Source organism: Miniopterus schreibersii, assembly GCF_964146895.1.
Source record: "Miniopterus schreibersii genome assembly, chromosome: 15".
NCBI lineage: Eukaryota > Metazoa > Chordata > Mammalia > Chiroptera > Miniopteridae > Miniopterus > Miniopterus schreibersii.
The window spans coordinates 47,310,410-47,332,792 of NC_138115.1; the positions used below are offsets into that span (position 1 = coordinate 47,310,410).

The 22,383-nt window shown below is 60.9% G+C and overlaps 2 protein-coding genes across 3 annotated transcripts; both read left to right on the forward strand.

The window, feature by feature from the left end:
* On the forward strand, positions 1–12,573 carry ZBTB47 (zinc finger and BTB domain containing 47). Its single transcript, XM_081159280.1, has 6 exons — positions 1–190; positions 3,638–5,164; positions 6,843–6,990; positions 8,052–8,167; positions 8,746–8,890; positions 9,187–12,573. The coding sequence occupies exons 1-6, from the start codon at positions 188–190 to the stop codon at positions 9,549–9,551; spliced, it is 2,304 nt and encodes a 767-aa protein (XP_081015406.1). The 5' UTR covers positions 1–187; the 3' UTR covers positions 9,552–12,573.
* Positions 12,574–16,183: 3,610 nt separating this feature from the next.
* On the forward strand, positions 16,184–22,366 carry KLHL40 (kelch like family member 40). Of its 2 annotated transcripts, XR_014000377.1 has the most exons (7): positions 16,274–17,473; positions 18,714–18,874; positions 19,120–19,227; positions 19,390–19,575; positions 20,860–21,006; positions 21,824–22,084; positions 22,210–22,366. XR_014000377.1 is itself a non-coding variant. In XM_081159750.1 (6 exons), exons 1-6 carry the CDS (start codon positions 16,340–16,342, stop codon positions 21,933–21,935), a joined length of 1,848 nt encoding a protein of 615 aa, XP_081015876.1. In that variant the 5' UTR covers positions 16,184–16,339; the 3' UTR covers positions 21,936–22,366. The 2 variants fall into 2 exon arrangements, 1 of the variants encoding a protein (XP_081015876.1); XM_081159750.1 differs by having other exon boundaries at positions 16,184–17,473; positions 21,824–22,366.
* Positions 22,367–22,383: the final 17 nt, after the last annotated feature.

Here is a 22,383-nt window from a genome sequence, read left to right on the forward strand (position 1 = left end):
CTGCTCGGCCGCTGGACTCACCGCGGCCCTGCGCCTCCGCCCGCCCGGCCGCGCCCCCGGGGGCCATGGTCGCGGGGCCCTGCGCGGGGGCTGCCCCCAGCGCGGCGCTTCATGGAGCGGCCCGGGCCCGGCCGCCGGGGGCAGCGCGATCCCGCAGGGCCCTGTGAGCCCCCAGCGCCACGGCACCATGGTACGCAAGGCCCTGCCTGTCCCCCCGCTTATCCGCCCACCTGCCCCCGCTGCCCTCCCGAGCGCACGGCCCCTGGCTCGGGGTGGAGGGGTAGGAGGGATCGTTCCCTCCGCCGGCTCTCCCAGACCCGTTCCCCGGGTCCCCGCGGGCCTGGAATGCTGCGCTCCGGTGCGGCCCTCGGCGGGGCGGGGGTTAAATTCCTGGGGTGGGGGCCTGGGCGCGAGAGGATGAGGTCTTGCTGGGCACTGGCGGAGGGGGGCGCTTCCCAGATCCCGGTCGGCGCCGCCCTCGGACTGGGTAATGGGGGGAAGGGGGGGTCCGGATTCCCGCCTGGGCCTTGGGCCACGTGGGCGCTGGAGCCGCCCTGCCTGGGGATTCGGGGTGCCTGGGCCAAGCGGGGTGTGTGCGGGGGCACCCGCAGCTCCAGTCCAAACTCCTGTGTGACCTTGGGCCGGTCCCCCGCCCTCTCTGGGCCTGTTTCCCTGGGAAGGAGGGAGGCGTAAGTGCAGAGGAAGCTGGGAGAGACTCCCCTCTCCCCAAAAGGAGCAGCCTGGAAGTCCTGAGCCTGTGCCCCTTGCTCAGACTGGGCCCACCCACTGCTGCCTGGCGATGGAAGGACTGTCCTGGGGGTGGGGGGTGGGGTGCAGCAGGTTAGGAAGGCAGTGGCTTCCCGGCCATAAGTCAGGGTATCCCTCAGGTATAGAAGGTCTGACCTGGGTGAATGACTAGGCAGGTATCCCTGGCACCTGGCTTCCCCCCAGTCTAGCTTGGGGGACGGGGGTCTTAGGGCATGAAACACCGTGGCAACAGGGGTGCCTGACCACTCCCCTGGTCCTGCATCTTAGCCAGGCTCGCCTGGCCTTGGGGGTGGGGTGTGTGGCTGCTGCTGGCACAGCCAGATGGGGAGGGGCATCTATAGTAGCTTCAGAGAACTGGCACATCTGGCTGGGGAGGCAGACACAGCTGGTGGGCCCTGGGTGGAAGGTGCCAGGCTAGGGGGCAGCTGTGCCCTGCTGAAGGGCTGCCAGTTATGGACTCAGGCAGCATCTGTGTGCCTTCTCAAAGAAGTCCAGTCACAGTGCCTGGTCCTAAGGTTCTCGGCCCCTCGGGAGACAAGGATGGTGCTGGCTTAGCTGGGGTACTGCCTTGTGAATGGAGTCTTTGGGGCAGCACTAGCCTCCAGGCTAACCCCTCCTCCTCTGCTGAAGCCAGAGGGCCCTGGCCAGGCCTTGCTTGGGCCCTGGGTTCGGACCTGCACACTGGAAGGTTGGGCACTGCCCCTTCTCCCGTGGCAGGTAGGCACTGGAGGGAATTCTGTGAAGGGAGAGCAGGTGGATCAGGGCCCAGTGGCCTGGGGTGGGCTCCGCCCAACAGGCCTGGCTTTGACAAATCCTTATCCAAGTCACTTTCTCTGCCACTATCTGGCTACTGGAGCCCCTAAGGCGCCCTGGTTACTATTCAAGTTGCACCCTGACCCCTCACCTACAGGTAGCAGCAGCTCTGGGGAGGAGGTTGGGGGGAGAGTCTGAGGAAGCACAGCTGGTCCCCTGGGGGGGAGGGTCCCCAGATACCTCTTCCTGATTTTTAAGTCATTAAAAATTCTATCTACATGGAGTAGTGTCCAGTCCAGCAGGGAAGGGTAGCCTTAGAAAAGTCAAGAGACCAGGGGCTCTGCTACTGCTCACTTTGGGACTCTCCCATTCTAAGCCTCAGTTTCTCCATCTGTGTAATAGGAATTGGTCCCAGAAGATGAGTCAGACTGAATCAGGGGAGGAAAATGGGAGGGGCTTGGCACCATATCCTAGTTAGATTGGCCAGGCCTAGCCAGGCCAGCAGCCCTGAGACAGAGGGGCAGATGGGTTGCTTCTTGGCTGGGGGGCGGAAGGCATGGTGGGACAACTCAAGAAAGATGGTGTCCATAGCCAAGGGCATGACCAGAATGGGATCTGAGTGAGTGTGGGGTAGGTGCTGCCCTGGGCTGCTGAGTGTGAAGGAAGTGGGCCCAGGTCAGGTCTGGGAGTAGGTTTTCCCTGGTAGCAACTTGAGGCCCATTCTGAGGCCCATGGCAGATTCTCATTCAGGTGACTGAGAAGTTGAGAAGAGACACCCCACACACAACTCCCTGCCCAGTCTGTGCCCATGGTGGGGGTAGTGATGGGCTATGGATGGATGGGACCCAGGTTTCATCCCAGGGCCTCCATGGAGATGCTTGGGGAAGGGGAGCTGATGGCTTTGTGGCAGTGGGACAAGGTCCTCAATTTACGATGCTGTGACCCAGCTGGACAGAACCTGGAACCTATGAGGTTGGTCCAGCCAGACAGGGAGTCAGCAGATATTAATTGAGCATCTGCTGTACGCTGGACACATACAAGGGACTGGGCAGCCTGCCTGTCTGTGCCACCCATCTTTTGGGGAGGCCACTGTGGTGGAGCCAGGAGAGATTAAGCCAGTCCCTACTGTAGCAATTCACAGGTGCTAGATGTGGCCCAAGGGCTTGATAATCTGACCCATCAGACTTCAGGGGACCCCTTGGGGCTGCAGATGCGCCCGGATGGTGTGGCCTTCCAAGATGGGGCATCTCAGGACCTGGACCATACATGACCAGGAGTCTGGGGCGTAGAGGGAAAAGGGTCTGGGGCAGGCCTTGGGCCCAACACTCCGACAGAACCCTGTGTGCAGGGGAGTTGCAGGAGGCCAGGCCTGAGGCCACCGGCAGCAGCCTGGCCTAAGTCTGGCCGAGTGATGGGGTGCTGGCTGGATCTCACTAGCCTCGTCTAGTGGGGCATCAGGACCGGGTGGGGAGAGGTCACAGGCCCTGGGTATGGATTTCTTCACAGAAGTTTTTACCTCTGCAGCACTCAGGCCCAGGGGAGGCCCACTGTTGGTGAGGTGAGGGGTTCCCTCAGGGGCCGTTCCCAGGGGTACAGTAGCCAGAGGTCGGGCAGTGAGCAAGTGAGCCTGGCTTCTATTCTCCAGGTGTGTCGGGTTGGGTGGGCTGGGTTTTATTTGTGAGTGAGTGTTGGGGAGAGAACCCATGGAGCTCAGGAAATGCCTATGCCCCTACTGGGGTGACCACCTAGTCCCGCTTTGCCCATGATGGCCCTGGTTTTAGCACTGAAAGTCCTGCTGCCAGGAACCCTTCGGTCCCTGGCACACCTGGACAGTGAGTCACTCTCGTCCCTCTCTTCCTCTTCCCGGATGACTTCCTGTTTCACAGTGGAAGAGCTGGAGGCCCAGAAAAGTTAACTGCTCTTTGGCCTCAGAAAGTCATGGTCAGAGTTTGAGCTCTGAGGGGCAGCTGACTTGGGCTGAATCCTGGTTCTCCCTCCTCCTATTGCTGGAGCTTTGGCTCTTTTTCTGTAACATGATGCCAGGAGTGATGGGTGAGCGCCGTGGGCACTGAGGGGCCCTGCTGACCTTGACCTGACCTGTGCCCTGTGCCCGCAGTTGCTGGTTGAGAAGACAACCGACTCACCAGCGGCCGAGTTCTCGCTGGTGGAGGACGTGGCTCTGCACTTCGCCTGCTTGATGGGCCGTCTGAATGAGCAGCGCCTCTTCCAGCCTGACCTCTGCGACGTGGACCTGGTGCTGGTGCCCCAGCGCAGCGTTTTCCCGGCGCACAAGGGTGTGCTGGCCGCCTACAGCCAGTTCTTCCACTCGCTCTTCACCCAGAACAAGCAGCTGCAGCGTGTGGAGCTGTCCCTGGAGGCGCTGGCGCCCGGCGGCCTGCAGCAGATCCTCAACTTCATCTACACGTCCAAGCTGCTGGTCAACGCGGCCAACGTCCACGAGGTGCTCAGCGCCGCCTCGCTGCTGCAGATGGCCGACATCGCCGCGTCCTGCCAGGAGCTGCTGGACGCCCGCTCCCTCGGCCCCCCGGGCCCCAGCGCTGTGGCCCTGGCCCAGCCAGCCGCCAGCTGCACCCCGGCCTCGCCACCCTACTACTGCGACATCAAGCAGGAGGCCGACACCCCGGGCCTGCCCAAGATCTACGCCCGCGAGGGCCCTGACCCCTACTCCGTGCGTGTGGAGGACGGTGCAGGGACTGCGGGCGGCACGGCGCCTGCCACCCTGGGGCCAGCACAGCCCTTCTTCAAGGAGGAGAAGGAAGGTGGCGCCGAGGAGGCCGGTGGGGCCCCCGCCAGCTTGTGCAAGCTGGAGGGGGGCGAGGGGCTGGAGGAGGAGCTGGGGGGACCTGGCTCCTACAGCCGGCAGGAGCAGTCCCAGATCATCGTGGAGGTGAACCTCAACAACCAGACGCTGCACGTGTCCACCACACCCGAGGGGAAGGCCGGGGCTGCCGCGGGCCCGGCCACCATGGTGCTGGGCCGCGAGGACGGGCTGCAGAGACACTCGGAGGAGGAGGAAGAGGAGGGGGAGGAAGAGGGGGAGGAGGGAGGTGGCAGTGGGGGGGAGGAGGAAGAGGAGGAGGGTGGCAGCCAGGGGGAGGAAGATGAGGAGGAGGAGGGGCACAGTGAGCAGGAGGAGGAGGAGGAGGAGGGGCACAGCGAGCAGGATCAGGAGAGCTCAGAAGAGGAGGAGGAGGGGGAGGAGGAGGAGGGGGAGGAGGGGGAGCCGGGGGCCAGGCGGGGGCCCGTGGGGCGCAGGGGCAGCCGCGCAGAGCCCCCTCCCCACAGCCGCATGGCCACGCGGTCCCGGCGCCAGGCCCCCCCTGAGCCCGAGGAGGCCGGGCCGCGTGGTGGGAAGCGGCCAAAGCAGCCCCCTGGAGCGGCCCCAGCGCAGGCTCGAGGGCCACAGGCCACGGACGGGCTGGGGGCTAAGGTGAAGCTGGAGGAGAAGCAGCACCACCCGTGCCAGAAGTGCCCGCGCGTCTTCAACAACCGCTGGTACCTGGAGAAGCACATGAATGTGACCCACAGCCGCATGCAGATCTGCGACCAGTGTGGCAAACGCTTCCTGCTGGAGAGCGAGCTGCTGCTGCACCGGCAGACGGACTGCGAGCGCAACATCCAGGTGGGCCTCAGGGCGGCTTCGTGGGGTGGGTGGGTGGGGCAGGACCCGGCACAAGGCCAGCTGAGGCCACCAGGCTGGGCCTGGGCACCCAGGGGCCTGCTGCCTGCGCTGCTCAGACAGTCTAGGGAGACCACACCTGGACCACCCCGGACAGCGGGACCAGCCCGGGCTCAGGGTCACCAAGAGGGTGGGGCCCAGGTTGGTGACAACGTCAAGGAGAGCTTTCTGGAGGACACAGATAGCACTGGGCTTCAACACATGGAAAGATATGCAGATAGGATTAGAACAAACAGTACCCTTGGCCAGAGGGGCAAGGGAACAGGGACTTGGGAGGATGAAAGGGACTTGCCTGAGCACATGAGACCAGGGACAGCCAGCTGTGAGGAGGGATGAGTCAGTGTTTTAGCAAATCCTTGCTGCTGTCCCAGGGCCAGCAGGCCACTGTGTATAGTCTCACAGATTGGCGGAGCACAAAAGCAGAGACAAAGGGAGGAGTTTACCCAGAGGGGGGCGCCATTTTCCACTTGCCACAAAGGCTGAGTAGAGTAAGGGGCAGCTGGGCAGGAAGGAGTCCCCGTATTCAGCTCTTTGGAGATGCCAGCTGATCTGGGCCTGGGGAAGAGGACCTGGGATGAGAAGTTTGGGAAGAGCGGGGGCTGCTGGGGCCAAGTGAGAAAGCTGGGCTGGCTGCCAGGCCTTGGGCCAGCCTGAATCTCTGCCAGCCTGGCCTCTCAGGATGTGGGCAGCACAGGGCCAGCCGGGCTGGTTTTTACCTTTGTGGCTGTGAGGTGGTGAGGTGAGGGCAGCAGGTAGGCAGGTGCTAATTGCCTGAACTAATTGCTAATTGCAGTGCCCTGTGGAGAAAGTGTTACCTGGGGGTTACCTGGTCTCCTGCCCCACCCTCCTGTACCTGTTCCCACTTGCCTGCCTGCTGGGCTGCTCTTTGACTCTCCACCTGCCACACACTCTAGCCTCCTTCTGAAGGGGAAAGACACTTGTGCTCCCTCCAACCTGGGCAACCTGACCACCCTGACCCAGTTTCTGCTTGAGCCCTGGCCTTGCCCCCAGGTCTCTGGGGGTGTCCTGCAGGGATGGGCAGGACAAGGGCCCAGGGGAAGAGGAAGAGGGGAGTGTACTCTTAAGATTCCCACCACCCTGCACTGCCTGATGGGAGCTGGTACCTCCTGCAGTGCCTGCCCCCTTCCCACAGCCAGCCCTTTAGACCTGTCTCCTTGGTGATCTCCATGGTGTTAGGGCATGGGTCCCCGCAGGGAGAGGCAGCAGAGACAATGCCTCAACTCTGTCTGGCCCTGTCGTCTGAGCGGGGCTTCTCCACACCCACTGTGGCCCTTCAGCCAGTTATGCGTCTCCCCTCCATAGAGAGGTGCCTTGGTGAAATAAGCACAGAGGAGGGGCCTCCTGGAAGAGTGACCCCTGGCCCTAGTTCAGTTCAAAGATAAAGGGAGCCCAGGCTGCAGCTCTGGGTGGTTGGTGGGTGTTTAGGGGGCTACCACCCCCAATTCCCAGAACATCAGGTCTGGCTGGTTCTTGGACTCAAGGGCTCTCTCTCCAGCACTGTTCAAATGAGGAAAATGAGGCCCAGAGAGGGGAAGCGACTTGTCCTTCGTCACACAGTCCTGACTCAGGATGCAGTGCCTAAAGTCCTCTCACCCCACAGTGCGTGACATGCGGCAAAGCTTTTAAGAAGCTGTGGTCCCTTCACGAGCACAACAAGATCGTGCATGGCTACGCGGAGAAGAAGTTCTCGTGCGAGATCTGCGAGAAAAAGTTCTACACCATGGCCCACGTGCGCAAGCACATGGTGGGTGAGTCTGGGCTGGTGCGGGATGGAGCCAGAGGGCAGAGCTGGCCAGCTGGTGAGTGTGCTGGGAAGGCCTGTGGCCTAGTTGCATTGGCAGATGTGGCCTGGATGGGCTCTGGGGCCAGGGCTCCTGGACAAGATGGTAGGTGGAGACCAGAATCCAGCTGGCACAGGTCCTGTCTCAGTCTGAGGATAGCTGTGCCTCTGATTCTTTCTCACCTTTGGGCCCTCACAGGGCTTTGGGCTCTTCTGAATGCAACCTTTCCCCTGGGGTCACACCAGGACACAGTGAGGAGGCAACTCAAGTGTATGTTGGGCTACCCCTCTGCCTTGGGCACGGCTGGGAGTCTGGTGTCTCTGCAGCCCTCCCTTCTTTGCCTGTTTATGGACTCGGGCTCAGGGAAAGGTGGCCAAGGTGGGCTTTACCCCTTTTCTCCACCAGACAGTGCGGGGGGACTCCAGTGTAAACTGCCTGGGACCTGGGATGCAGGGTCTAGGTCTCAGCCAGGAGATGCTGGGTAACTCAGGACTGGTGGTCCTTCCTGGGCTCAGATTCACCAGCCCTGAGCTCTGAGGGGCCCTCCCTGCCTCCAGTTGCTTCCTCCCAGATCTTCTACCTCATCAATCCATGGGTCCTGGGTGTGTGTGTGTGTGTGTGCAGCTAACCCTTAGAAGTGTCATCTCCTGTAAAGTGCAGCCACTAGTAAGCACGGTACCACTCCCAGCCTCCTTTTATAGAAGACACCAAGGCCCACAGAGGTTCTGCAGGGAGCCAGTGGCTCAGCCAGGATTTGAGCTGAGGCCAATCCCATTGGGATCCGTCTTTCCCTGAAATTTTGGTGGCGGGGTGAGGCGGCCTTGGCTATTTCTCTTGGCCAGAGGCTGAAGAACCACAAGAGCCTCCACACTTGTCTGACCAGACTTGAGAGCAGACAGAGCCCTAGCCCATGGGGAAGGGGGCCTGCCTGCGGAGCAGCCCCAGGTCCAGGGACAGAGACTGTGAGGCAGGCCCCAGGGCAGATGGGGTCCCCCAGAGCCATGACGGCCATGGTGCATGCCCTGTAGCTCACACCAAGGACATGCCCTTCACCTGCGAGACCTGCGGGAAATCCTTCAAGCGAAGCATGTCCCTCAAGGTGCACTCGCTGCAGCACTCTGGGGAGAAGCCCTTCCGATGTGAGGTGAGTGCCCTTCTCCCCCTGCCCAGGGGCCACCCAGGACAGGTCAGGGGTCAGGGACAACAGCTGTTTAAAAGCCAGGGAGTGGGAGGAGTGGGGTACAGGGTTCTGAAAGAAAGGGGCCCTCTTTCCAATGTCTGTGGCCCTTGCCTCCCACTCCATGCTTACCTGGTCACCCACTGGCCTGCCCCCACCACCCCACTCTGCCACTCCACCCCTAATCCAAGCCCCACACATTCCGGGTGGGAGGTCTGCCTGGCCTCAAATCATGGGGCAGGCTTTCTGGAGAGGTGGTAAGGGTCATCTCAGGCAGAGAGATGGAGCTGCAGGTGGCATGAGAGGACCTGACAACAAAGAAGGGTGGGGGGTGGGGGCTTGGCTTTAAGCACAAGGCCTGCCTCCAGCTGTGGCCTTTTCCCACTTCCTGCCTCCCATTCCCACCTGGGCCCAGGGCCTCAGGGTGCCTACCTCCGCCCCTACACTGCTCCCCCCAGGAGCCACAGCAAGTGCCTCCCTCCCTGAAGACTGCTCCGCGCTCTGCCCCTGGCCTCACCCTCCCCCCTCTACCCCCCACCCCCCAGAACTGCAACGAGCGCTTCCAGTACAAGTACCAGCTGCGGTCGCACATGAGCATCCACATCGGCCACAAGCAGTTCATGTGCCAGTGGTGCGGCAAGGACTTCAACATGAAGCAGTACTTTGATGAGCACATGAAGACCCACACAGGTTCGGCTGCCCGGGAGGGGCTCCCCGCCAGGCCAAGACCCCGTCTCAGCCCCGCTCGGATGCCCGGGAGGGCCCCGCCCCTTCTCGCCCCTGGACCTCAGTTTCTGAGGCTTGAGGCCATGCTGCCCGCCTCCCAGGTTGGGCGAGGCGGGTACAAAGTGGCCCACGGTGGGGAGGATCCGAGCGTGCCAGGGCTGAACCCCACTGTGGTTCCTGGGGCGCAGGGAGGCTGGCCCTGGGTTGGGGTGTAGCATCCCCCCAGTGACACCCCGCTGCCCACCGCCTTCCCCCCCCAGGGGAGAAGCCGTACATCTGCGAGATCTGCGGCAAGAGCTTCACCAGCCGGCCCAACATGAAGCGGCACCGGCGCACGCACACCGGGGAGAAGCCCTACCCCTGCGACGTCTGCGGCCAGCGCTTCCGCTTCTCCAACATGCTCAAGGCGCACAAGGAGAAGTGCTTCCGCGTCAGCCACCCGCTGGCCGACGGCGCCCCCTCCGCGCCAGGCCTGCCCCCCGCGCAGCCGCAGGCCCCCGCCCTGCCCCTGCTGCCCGGGCTGCCCCCGCCCCTGCCGCCCCCGCCCCACCTGCCGGCCCCGCCCCCCCTCTTCCCCGCCACCGCCAACAGCGGCGGGAGGATGAGCGCCACCAACCAGCCCTGACCACGTGCGCGCAGGACCGGGAGCCCAGGGCCGCCCGGGAGCCACCCCCTGCCCTCCCTCCCTGGAGGGCGCACCGGCCTGGCACCGCCGCCCCCACCCCCCGAGGTGGCTGGACACGCTCTGCTTGAAGCCCCTGGCCCTGGCACGGGTGCAGGCTGGCGGCCCCCAAAGCTGGTGTAGGACACCTTACTCCCAAGTGCCCACTTTCAGGGACTCCTTGAAGCCTTTCTTTTTCTTTTTTTTTTTTTTTTTGGAAGTGAAGGAAAAAGAAAAGAGGAAGCTATTTGCAGTACCCCCTCCAGGTGAGGGGGGCGCTGGAGGCAGCAGGTCCAGTGGAAAGGGCGGCCTGGAGAGCAGGCGTGACTGGTCACCCTGCTGAGGCCAGAGCTGGAGGGCTTGTCCGGGTGGAGCCTGGGCCAGCCTCAGTGGCTCATCCCTGCCTCCCCCATGTCCCCTAACTTGCCCCCTCGTCCTGGAGGGTTTGGGGAGAAGTTGGGGTACCAGCCACCCTGGAGCAGTTGTGGACTCAGTCTGAGGACTGGACACCGAGGCAAGGGCTTTGAGACTGAATGCCCACGAGCGTGTTGGGTGGGGAGTGGCGAGGTATGAAGACTTCAGACCCAGCTCTGCACCGTGTGGAGTGGGCCAGGCAGGGGCTGGACCCCGGGCATTTGCTTTCCCCACCCATAGCCCTGCCAGGGGTCCCCGACCTGCATCAGGCTGCACTGAGGTCCCTGGGCCTCAGGGTGCTGTGGGCAGGCCTAGGGTGGACAGATAAGTCAGCTCCTACAGCACCAGCTCCCAGGGGCTGCAGTCAAGGAGCCCCTGCAACTGGGTGGCCCCCAGGGGCAGGGCCCTAGGAGGAGGCTTGGGCAAGTGTTCTAAGGTTTCAAGGTGCTACCAGTGGGGCAAGGGGTAGGGTGCTGGTCACAGAGCACCCGCCCCTCACCAGCTGCCCTGGCCGTATCTCCCATGCTAGAGGAGATGTGTATGTCTGTGTCCGTCCATACCCCCGAAGGCAATGCCAGGCCTCATCCTCGCCGAGGCCCTGCCACAACCGGCCCGTGGCCTATGCCCAGCTTCCTTGTCCCTCCTGGGCCTCTGCATTGGTGGCAGGGTGCCTATGGCATTGTTGGTGAGAGGAGCCTGCATGTTCAGGCCCCAGGGGCAGGGCAGGGTCCTGGGGGAGCCCCTACTTGTGCCCAGTGCTTGCCCCCATGAGGCCGGCACTAATAGGTCACCCTTTTTTGTTGTCATTTAACATCTTTATTCCTGCCTTTAAAATGGGGAGGAAGATTCCATAAGCTACGTTTCCTAGTTAAGCTCTTTCCTATTGTTTATATGGTTTTGTTTGTTATACTCTTTGCACCTTAAACCCCCATGACTACGCCCACACCACTGCCTTCCCAGCACGGCTGGAGTGGAACGAGGCCTAAGCCCAAGGAGGACCATGCGGGGACTGGGCCCCGTCAGCCTCAGGGCTGAGGGGGTCGGAGCCCCTCTGACCTCCTTGTGAGGCCCATGGCGCTGGGGTAGGGGGCTGGGCACATTTTAATCATCAATAAAAGAAGCACTTTATTCTGTACAGACGTGGGCAGGCCCAAGGAGCCCGAGTGATTTGAGGGTCTATAATCCAAGCCACACAGCCTGCTCGCTCTCTCGGCATGGAGGGGGCAGTGCCCTGGCCCAGCTGAGTTTGGGGCTGCAGCAGGAACAGTACAAGCCAGAGCCAACAGATGCACCCTCAGGGGCCCCTGCTGTCCTCTGGGGATTGAAAGTGGGCCCCTCCCGAGAGAGGAAGGTTTTCTGTCTGGCTCCCAGCTCTGTGGCTCCCCATCCCAAGGCTGGGCCTCCTGGGTCCCTGCTTTACTATAGCTCTTTCCCTCTCTTGCACCCCTTATCTCTGGGCTTCCATGATGTCCTCAGGGTCCCCCTTCTCTATTCCCCTCCCCTTGCTATTTCTAACCTCTGGTCCCAGTGCCTGGCAGCTCTTCAGAGCTGGCTCACATTGTCCCAAAAATGTTGATCTTCCCCAATGGGCTTTAGACTGGGACCCCCATGGGTTTCCCAACCCCCTGTCACTGACACCAGGGTCTACCATAGGGGCTGGTGGCCTTGTCACCTGCTAGCCCCACTGCGGCCTTAGCAAGCCTGGGGGCCCTGGTCTGTCAGGCCAGATTTTGACAAGCAGAGGTCAGAGATGAGTGTAGCAGTGAAACCCTGTCCCAAGACTTGGGTTTCCTGTTCCTTTATACCTTCTCTCTGAGGGCAGGAGAGGGGTTCAGGCAGCAGGCTGGGCTCTTGTAACTATATAGGTGGGCACAGCCAAGCGCCCTCCTGGAGGCCCCACCCCAGTGGGAACAGGAGCCCTGTGTCCCTGGTGCTAAATGCTCTCTTCCCCTTGGGCCCCTGTGGGTGGGAGCTCCCTTCCAGCCAGACCATGAGGGTCGAAGCAATAATGGAACCCCAGCAGTGCCAGTATGGATGGGGTTCTTGTTTTACCAGCTTTTCCATTTCCTTTTTATTTCAAAAACAAATTAACAAGCACCTGGATATTGGACTGAGGGGACTGAGGCTTCATACTCAATCCCTAGGGCTGGCGGTAGTGGTGGGGAGGGGGCTTAGGATCATCACCTCCCACTGGAGCTCGGCTGAGAGGAGGTCCCTCTGTCCATTTGGACTTCTCAGCCCCTTCGGCCAGACCTCAGGTCCAGAACCTGGGCCTGTCCCTGCTGGGGCTCCCTGGTCTTGGGCCAGCTGGAGGGGAGCGGCCAGAGAGATGAGGGTGGCCTCAAGCCGCATGATCACAGCTCTGGGAGCTGGGACTGGTCTCAGAGCCCAAGCCTCTGACGCTGGCATGTGCTGCCACAATGCCCTTCACAGCGGTGGCAGAATAGCTGTGCCCAGGCCTGTGGACTCCTGATGTCTGGTCCCATGTGGCCACCCCACAGCCACAGAGTGCGTGGGGGACAGCAGGCGGGTGAGTGAGAAGAGTGAGGGGAATAAAGTCAGTACAACTGTTCTTGGCCCAGCCTCTTCTTTCCATGTTTCCTGCCTGGACTATCGGCTAGAAAGACTCAGACCAGAGCAAGGAGCCCGGCAGCTCGGCTGCAGACCGCATGGACACCATGCCCTGGACCCTCCCTCCCCCCCTTAGGGTGGGCTGAACTTTGGGGAACACCAGAGTCAGAAGCTGAGACAAGAGCAAAGGTGTACCCCCAAACTGGTCCTGGGTCTTGGGTGGGGTGCAGAATGGGCTTGAAAGAGGAGAGGTCCTGGGGCTACTGAGTTTGAGGCCCCAAAGGCCAGGCCACGGGAGGCCAGGCCCCTGCAGGTGTGGCTTTCCGTGCATACCAGGTGTGTAGCCCCAGGGGCCCCTCCCATTCATGCTCAGGGCTGGGGGTGCTGTGACCAGCAGCGTGGACTCATCCTTCCCTTACTGGGGGAGTCTGAAAGAACCCGACATCAGAGATGCTGGTATGGGTGCCTGGGAGGACAAGTGCTCAGATGGAAGACAGGTAGTGGCCTGAGGAGGGAGCACATGGCTCTTCCTGGGACCTCTGAGGAGATATTTCTTTGCACAGGTAATACATGGGGCATTGGCTCTGTACCAGGTGGGATTCTAGGCCTGGGGGTATGTGGTGAATGAGGCCCCTGTGTTTATGTCACTTAGTTCTGGATACAGGGGGAGGGGTATGACTGGCGGGCACAGGAGGCTGGTGGGTGGAGATGCAGGTTCCCAGGGCATGGACACTGCCTGTCCCCACAGGTCCACTTCCTTGACTGAAAGAAACAGGGGCTCACTCAGGTCACCCTAGCAAAAGGCTTGCCAACAGACCCAAGGGCCTGGCTGCTGCCCTGGCCTCTAGAGGGGGCGGGAGGGGGGCGGGGAGGCTGCTTCTGTGCTCTTGCCACCCATCCATTTGCCTGTCACCTCTCTACACATAATTTTCCTTCAGCCCACCCCACCTCCCTCATCCTTAAAGTACAGGTGACCCTTGAACGACGTGGGGGTTGGGAGCACCGGATGCAATGCAGCAAAAAATCTGCATATAACTTTTGATTCCCCTCCAGTTTACCTACTAATAGCCTCTTGTTGGCCGGACCTCCTGTTACCAATAACAGGCCTGGCCACGACTTGATAGTTGTTGGAGGGGGGTGATGGGTACATGGGAGGTCAGTCTACTATTCTCTCCACTTTTGTATGTTTGCATTTTACATAATTAGAATTAAAAAATAAATAGTGGCTCCCCATTTCATGAGGGGAAACCAACACTGTACACTCCACACGTGGTCCTGCATGGTTCCCTCTCCCTCTCTCCTCTGTCACATCTCCTCCTACTCACTTCCTCATTGGTGCTCCAGCCCTGCTGGCCTCCTGCTGTTCCTAGAATGAGCTGGACATTTACTCCAGCTGTTCCCTTGCCTGGAGTCCTTTCCCAGGGCCTGAACCTGCTCAAGTGTAATCCTTTTAGTGAGTTCATTCTAAATTGTTATCACCTCCACCTGTCACTCCCCACACCCCTTTTCCTGCTGTTCGTCACCACAGCAGTTATCATCTGACATGCTATATAACTATCTATTGTCTTGTTGTCCCCTCCCCCCCCCCCAGCTGAATGTAAGCTCCATGAAGACAGGAATTCTTGCCTGACATGTTCACTGCTGAATCCTCAGCAGGTTCTCATTGAATGAATGAGCCACATCTGAATATTCTAGTGGGATTCCTGGTTGGGAGTGAGCATTATGGGATTCATCATTATCTAAAAATACATGGTGGAGTCATTTGATAAATACATGGTGGAGTAATTGTTCAGTCAGTACCTTCTGTCCGGGTCTTTGGAAAATGAGACTGATTAATGGACCTTTTTTGTTAATTCGTGGGAAGCAGTAAGGTAAGGATACCCACAGCCCTTGGAGGTAGGCAGACGGGCTTTGAATCCAGGGTGTGCCACGTGTCAGCTGTGTGACTTGGCCATGTTGCTGAGCATCTCAGAGCCTGTGTCACTGACGGTACTTACTGGAAGTGCCCAGCAGTCCAGGGCAGGGTTGGAAGCCCACCACTTGCCCTCCTTGTCCTTTCTGCAAGACGGACAGGACCACCTCCAGGACCTTCCCAGGTTCTGTGCCCTCTGGGACCTGCTGGTGGGGTGAGCAAGCCATGGTCAAATATACTGCTCAAGAGGGACAGGCAGGGACACCGCTGAGATCACAAAAGGGGAGGTGACTCAGTCCTGGCCCAGCCTGAGGTCCCCTCTCCAATCCCCCCATCCCCTCCCTCCCCGAAGCCTGAGGTTATAAACAAGTGACTCAGAGGAATGATGGGAGAATGCCCCATAACAGTTCACACCAGTGTCCTGGGGGCTAAATTTAACCCACAGCTGCAGCCTCAGGCACTTTGGGAACAAGTTAATCTTGGTGGCTGAGGCTGATGTGTGTGTGTGAAGGGGGGGTGGGGTGGTCAGGAGTCCAGCCCAGTGTGGGCATAGGGACTGACTGTCCTGGGTCTCTATCCTGATCCCTTCGACTGTAGAACAGGGTGCAGGGACCCCAAGGTAGGCAGGCTCAGGCCAAGCCTAATATGGACCAAGACCAATGAGCATAGACAGCAAAAGTCATTTTGAATCCTAGAACCCCGAATGTCATTCCCCCAGAATGTTAACCTTTATCCGATGAAAGGGAACTTTAGTTCCCGGCAAGGAGTGGGTCCCGCTGGCCGAATTTAAATGCTGACGGAATTTAAATGCCGTCTTTTAAAGGTTAAATACTCAGAAACCTAAGCATATACGTTCTTTTTTACAGGCAAAAGGAAAGAAACCATTATTTGTACAGTTGATCCTGGAAAATATATGGAGTTTGTATGATGCTGTCTTTTAAATGCCATCTTTTAAAGGTTAAAACCCTGGGAGTTTAATCACCTAGAAGAGTCGAATTCTAGGAAATTAATTCTCTAGCATATCTGACACCTAACAATGTTAAAACCCTGTGACCGTGGACTCCCAGGAACGCAGAACCTCAGCAGAACCGAGCTGAAGCCCTCCGAGTCTAACTCTCCCGCCTCCTCATTGGGTAGGAAGGGAAACTGAGGCTCAACAGAGCCATTTGACCTGCCCTGGGCTCCACAGAAAAGTGGCCCCCGTGTTTCCCTAAGGCACCTTCTTGCTTTCTTGCACAGTAGAAGGAGGGTCTCAGAGTTGGGGAAGAAATGGGAGACGATCTTCCCATTTTAAAGGTGGGACAACAAGGTCCCTAATGAGTGAATGCCATGCTCAAGTTCACTGAGCACAAAACCCAAGCACGCTGTTATCCAGAGGTGGCTGGAGTGAGATGTGCTCCAGAGAGGAAGACAGAGGCACCTGACGGAAGGACCCAGAAGGCCCGAAGTAAGGGAGACAGGAAGGTGGGGCTCCGACACCTGCCCCTCCCTGACGTAAGGGACAGAGCTTGGGTCATCCCCTTCCCCAGGGACACTGCCCAACCAAGGAATGCAGTCAAGGCCACGCTGTGCTCCATTTAGAAATGAGGCAGCAAGGCCCTCCACTTTCCAGGAGGGCCCAGAAACCCCACCCCGGTCCCATGAGCCCCCAGGGCTGAGTCAAGGCCGCGCCGGGAGAGGGCCTGGCCCAGCTGTCCCCTCCGAGTCATGTGCAGGCGGCCAGGCGGCTCCCCTTACAGGGCCCTGTCCACCTCTATATATAGCCCCGGGGAGGCAGCTGCTGGACCGAGCACCACCCAGCAGGCGAGCAGGGCGTGCAGACAGGAGGCCCCGGCCGCGCCCGAGGCCGCTCGCCATGGCGCTGGGCTTGGAGCAGGCGGAGGAGCAGCGGCTGTACCAGCAAACGCTCCTGCAGGACGGGCTCAAGGACATGCTGGACCACGGCAAGTTCCTGGACTGCGTGGTGCGGGTGGGCGAGCGCGAGTTCCGGTGCCACCGCCTGGTGCTGGCCGCCTGCAGCCCCTACTTCCGCGCGCGCTTCCTGGCCGAGCCCGAGGGCGCGGGCGAGCTGCGCCTGGAGGAGGTGTCCGCCGACGTGGTGGCGCAGGTGCTGCACTACCTGTACACGTCGGAGATCGCGCTGGACGAGGCGAGCGTGCAGGATCTGTTCGCCGCGGCGCACCGCTTCCAGATCCCGTCCCTCTTCACCATCTGCGTGTCCTTCCTGCAGAAGCGCCTGTGCCTCGCCAACTGCCTGGCCGTCTTCCGCCTCGGGCTCCTGCTCGACTGCGCGCGCCTGGCCGTGGCCGCCCGCGACTTCATCTGCGCGCGCTTCTCGCTGGTGGTGCGCGACGCCGACTTCCTCGGGCTCTCGGCCGACGAGCTCATCGCCGTCATCTCCAGCGACGACCTGAACGTGGAGAAGGAGGAGGCGGTGTTCGAGGCGGTGATGCGGTGGGCGGCCGGCGGCGACGCCGAGGCCCGGGCCGAGCGCCAGCGCGCGCTGCCCACGGTCTTCGAGAGCGTGCGCTGCCGCCTGCTGCCGCGCGCCTTCCTGGAGAGCCGCGTGGAGCGCCACCCGCTGGTGCGGGCCCAGCCCGAGCTGCTGCGGAAGCTGCAGATGGTGAAGGAGGCGCACGAGGGCCGCCTCACCGTGCTGCGCAAGAAGAAGGACAAGGGGAGCGCGGCCAAGGAGGGCGCGGGCGGGGCCGAGGCCGCGGAGGCCGAGGACGAGCGCGTCCTGCCTGGCATCCTCAACGACACGCTGCGCTTCGGCATGTTCCTGCAGGACCTCATCTTTATGATCAGCGAGGAGGGCGCCGTGGCCTACGACCCGGCGGCCAACGAGTGTTACTGTGCCTCCCTCTCCACCCAGATCCCCAAGAACCACGTCAGCCTGGTGACTAAGGAGAACCAGGTCTTCGTGGCCGGGGGCCTCTTCTACAACGAGGACAACAAAGAGGACCCCATGAGCTCTTACTTTTTGCAGGTGCCTTGCCTGCCCTGGGAGGGGATGGCCAGGGCTGGGCGCTGGGCGCTGGGCGGTCAGCCTTGGGGCCCAGGAGAGGCCCGTGTCTGCTTGTTGGTGAATGTCCTTGGCCTAGGCCGAGCTGTAGACCAGGGAGGTTCACTGACAGCCACTTGCCTGAGAGCTGGGGCGGTTGTAGACAGTGGTCAATGAGCTGCACACCTGGTGTCTCAGGGGGATGTTAGCCCCAGGACGGTCTGATATGTTGGAGGCCCTGGCCCCGGATAGGGGTTAGGGTCAGGCACAGTGGGAAAGCGGGGCAAAGTCAGTGTAGGGGTTCTGGGCAGGGCCTTTGCGTGAGTCTGGGACTGGAGCGTGGACAGAGTGTCCCAGACAAAGGGATACATCCTGCCTGGTCCTCCCGTTATACAGATGAGGAAACTGAGGCCCAGGAAGGAGCAGTAGACTGGGGTGGCCAGCCCAAGTTGTAGTGTGACTGTGGGATCTGAGAGAGCAGAAATGGCTTCCCGGGGACTGGCCATGTAGTGTGAGCCTTGCCCGTTGGGTGGAATTTGGAGACCTTAAGAGGAGGGTGGTGGGGAATGAGCCTAGTGAGTGGCACACTCAGTGAGGCCGGGTGTGAGAGGGGTGAGGGGTGGCTTGATGCCAGGATTAAGCTGGGAGGCGGGGCAGCTCCGCCAGTCACCAGCCAAGCACAGGTGGGCACGTTGTTTTTCCCCTCTGGGCTTCCATTGGTCAGCGGGGGCATCGGTGTTATTTTTCCTGCTTGATAAGGTGTTTTGAAGGTTAAATGGGTATTAAGTGTTCATCAGCACAGGGCCCAGCCTTCAGAAAACTTTTCAAAAAGACGGGCCACTAGTATTGTTATTGTAAGACTCCAGGTGGACAGGGCAGCAGACCTCCTGTAGGCTTAGGGGGCGGGTGGCAGGGCTGGCTGTAACTGGGTGTCCTGTGCGGTGGGGTGGGGTGGGGAACAGGGAGCCGGGCGGTGTCCTGGGGAGGGCCCGGGCACAGCTGCCCCATCCTGGCGCTCTAATGGGTACCTCCCGGCATCTACCTATTCGGGAATGGGGGGGGGGGCAGTTCTCAGCCTCAGAGGAGGAGGGGCACTGTCTCCAGAATCCACCTCCAGGCTGCACTGGTCCTGTCTGGGGTCCTGGGCTCCTCTGGCCTGGGGAGGCCCTTTGGGGCCGGGGCCGGGGCCGGGGCGGTCGCCGACTGACTCCCTGCCCGCCCGCAGTTTGACCACCTGGACTCCGAGTGGCTGGGGATGCCACCGCTGCCTTCGCCACGCTGCCTCTTCGGCCTGGGGGAGGCTCTCAACTCCATCTTCGTGGTCGGGGGCCGGGAGCTCAAGGACCGGGAAAGCAGCCTGGACTCGGTCATGTGCTACGACCGACTGTGAGCGCGGGCAGGGGCCGGGCCGCCTGCGGTGCGGGAGGAGCCTGGGGGCTGGAAACCCAGACCCGGTTGGGCAGGGGCGGGGTGGGGCAGAGCAGGGGCGGGCCGGTTGGCAGGCCAGACGGAGCGAAGAAATGAAGGTCTGGCAGTTCTGGTAATGTATCGGGGGCACCCCAATACATGTGGGGCGGGCGGGTGGATGCAGAGACAGGACTGAGTGGCTTGCCCTCCCCCCTCTCCTCCAGGTCTTTCAAATGGGGCGAATCGGACCCTCTGCCTTATGCGGTGTACGGCCACGTGGTGGTCTCCCATATGGACCTCGTCTACGTCATTGGCGGCAAAGGCAGTGACAGGTGAGGCTCGGGCCTGGGGCGGGTGCACAGCAGGGCTGCATCGCCCAGAGGCTGTCCCGTGTTTGTCCCGGCTGCCTGGGGAGGCAGTGCAGGGACTGGGCCGAGGGAGGGGAGGGGCCCTGCTCCTGCCCCCTCACTCACTCACCACCCCCCACCCCACAGGAAGTGCCTGAATAAGATGTGCGTCTATGACCCTAAGAAGTTCGAGTGGAAGGAGCTGGCACCCATGCAGACTGCCCGATCACTCTTCGGGGCCACCATCCATGATGGCCGCATTTTTGTGGCTGCCGGGGTCACGGACACAGGGCTGACCAGTTCAGTCGAGGTGTACAGCATCACAGACAACAAGTATGACCGCCTGCCTCCCTTCTTGCTCCCTGCCCCAGGCAGGACAGCCAGGGACTGAGGGCCTCACTGGAGCCCCCTGGCTGTGTGGCTTTGGGCCTGTGCCAGCCCTCTCTGTGTCAGCCCAGGAGGGAAGCACAGCCCCTGTCTTGGGTTTTCACAGTTGAGCTTGGACATCAGCACAGAAATAACCCTTCTCTCTTGATCAGTAGTAAGGTGGGCTTCCTGCACAAAGTGGGGCAAGGGCTATGGCCAGCCTGGTTACCAGGAGAGAGCTCCTAGGAGTGGGGTAGGAGATGCCAGGTTCCTCATTCAGAGAGACTCACACCAGGCACTGGCCCAGGTGATGCTGATGCTGCTGGTCCATGGACCACACTTTGAGTAGCAGGAATTTAGGAGGTAGAAGAAATAGGATATAGGGACTGGCTGGCTGTTGGAGGTGAGTGGGAGAAGTGGATGCTTTTGAGTGAGAGGGAGGTCATTTATTGGAGAACCATTGGGTTAGGTAGGAAAAGTGAGGGTCCATCCAGTTAGACATGTGGATTTGAGGTGCCTGGGGGTGAGGGCTGAGGAGGGTGAGATGGAGGGACGTGCTCCTTCAGGAGAGAGGGTGTGGTGGGAGAAGCTGAGGCACAGGCCCTGAGGGACTGGGGGGGCAGGTACATTATCCAGGAAGGAGTCTGAGGAGTGGAGGCTGGGGTGGTGGTGGGGTTGGGGGTGGGTTATGGAACAAATCACATCAGCAGAGGTGTGTGCCCTGGGCCTCGAATTCTGAGCCCTGTGGTGGCTGGGGACACGAGAGCAGTTGTGGAGGGTGGGGATGAAGGCTTAACTTCAGGAGCCAGGGAAAGGGAGTGAAGACACCTTGAGAGTAATTGGACTGTGGGAGAAGGGGGGTCAGGGCAGGAGTCCAAAGGGGTCAGGGGCTTAATCACCACTGAGCTGGTGAGTGGGAGGTGGTTCAGGAGTGAAGGAGGGACACTGGGGAGATCCATGGTGGATTTCAGGGCAGGTTGGATAGAATGTTAAAGGGACAGTGAAGGGAAGTGGGAGGGGCAAGTGAATGGGAAAGGAAGTGAAGACTGGAGGGAAGGGGGAGGGGACAGGGCTGGGACACTCTGAGGTCTGGGCAGGGCCACCAGGCAGGCATTCCCGAGAATGTCCAGAGCAGAAGGTTGTGCCGAGACCCTGGGAGCCTGGGTCTTGGATTTCAGAGGGTGCAGCTGAGGCTGTGGGCGCTGGGGTGGGACAGTTCCTGGGCTTGCTGACGCTCCTCACCCCCTCCAGGTGGGCGCCCTTTGAGGCCTTCCCGCAGGAGCGCAGCTCGCTCAGCCTGGTCAGCCTGGCTGGCACCCTCTATGCCATCGGTGGCTTTGCTACTCTGGAGACCGAGTCTGGGGAGCTGGTCCCCACCGAACTCAATGACATCTGGAGGTGAGCCTGGCCCCAGGGAGGTGAGGGGGATCATGAGCAAGGCTGATGGCCCCCAGCATCACAGCTGGGCATTGAGGCACCTTGTGGGCTCTTCTGGGGGCAGAGCTGGTCCCTCTCCCAGAGAGAGTCCTATGGGGAAGAGACAGCAGAGACCCTGTTCAGCCCTAGCTCTCTCCAGTTTGGTGGGAAAGTCTGGGTTTGCACACATGACACCCTACCCCACTGTGGGACCTCAACAGTGTCACAGTTGGGAGCTGACCCCAAGCTCAGGGCACAGACCCACGGAAACAGTTTCCCAAATAGAGGGGCACCAGGCCTTTCCTCTCCCCTCCCTCTTGGGTGCTCTGGGGGAGAGCTGGGGCCAAGATTGAGAAGTTGCTGGACCCCAGCTTCACAGAGCGATTGCTTTCCATCACTGGTCCTTCTGGGGGATGGAAGGAAGAGGCTTCGACCACCTGGGGCACCTGCTGAACCTGCATTTCTCCCACTGCTGCAGGCAGCCTCCAGGGGGCAGTGCTGCTGGGAGAGTGGGAGTTGGGGAGGCTTCTGGGAGGGCTGAGCAGGGAAATTCTATATCTCAAGGGAAGATGTGGTGCTTCCTGGAGGGAGGTGGCCCTTCCTGGAATGTGGGGTGGGTGTTCTTTGGGGGTGAGTCTTGTGGGGGCCCCTTTCCCAGGGCATGGGAATCCTCCAGGGCTAGGATCGGCGTGGGGGTGGGGACTCCTTAGGGGTGGGCCTAGAGCACCCAGCCACCCCTCCCTGCTGGGTCCCCTCTGAACTCCCATGACCAAGCTCCTCATTCATGTCTTACCCGCAGATACAACGAGGAAGAGAAGAAATGGGAGGGTGTGTTGCGGGAGATTGCCTACGCCAATGGCGCCACCTTTCTACCTGTGCGGCTCAACGTGCTGCGCCTGACCAAGATGTGACCAGCCTGGGGCGCCTGAACTAAGCATCCTCCCATCCTGTGGCCCACACAGGCTGGGCCTTCTGGGGGCTACAGGCAGGAGGCTGGGAGAGGCCAGGGCCCACCTGGGTCTGAGAGGCTGCTTCAGCCAGGGAAGGTAACAGCTGCCCAGTCCTAGCCTTGGGGCAGGGCCGAGGACCTTTAGGCCTCTCCAGTGTCTCCATATCCCCCAGGCTTCCATCCTTGAGCCAGAACCACAGGGATGTATCCCAGGCTGCATCCTGGCCCTGCCCCAGCCTATCTGCGTGTGCCAGTAAATTCCCCACAGGACCCCGTCCTCGCTGTCAGGTGGGGACGGTCCCCACCGAGTGTTCCCTGCAGCAGGTACATCTCCTTCTGTGAGAATAATAAAGTGCCTTCTGAGCAAGCAGCTCGGGGTCTGGAAGCAGGTGCTCCAAGGGTCAGCGACT

Excerpts from the sequence above, each read along its gene's own strand:
- KLHL40 (XM_081159750.1), top strand. The coding sequence starts at position 16,340 with ATGGCGCTGGGCTTGGAGCAGGCGGAGGAGCAGCGGCTGTACCAGCAA. Across the intron at positions 17,474-18,713 it reads TGAGCTCTTACTTTTTGCAG|TTTGACCACCTGGACTCCGA; the intron begins GTGCCTTGCCTG and ends GCCCGCCCGCAG. Across the intron at positions 19,228-19,389 it reads GGCGGCAAAGGCAGTGACAG|GAAGTGCCTGAATAAGATGT; the intron begins GTGAGGCTCGGG and ends CCCACCCCACAG.
- ZBTB47 (XM_081159280.1), top strand. Across the intron at positions 8,168-8,745 it reads AGAAGCCCTTCCGATGTGAG|AACTGCAACGAGCGCTTCCA; the intron begins GTGAGTGCCCTT and ends CCCACCCCCCAG. Across the intron at positions 8,891-9,186 it reads GCACATGAAGACCCACACAG|GGGAGAAGCCGTACATCTGC; the intron begins GTTCGGCTGCCC and ends TTCCCCCCCCAG.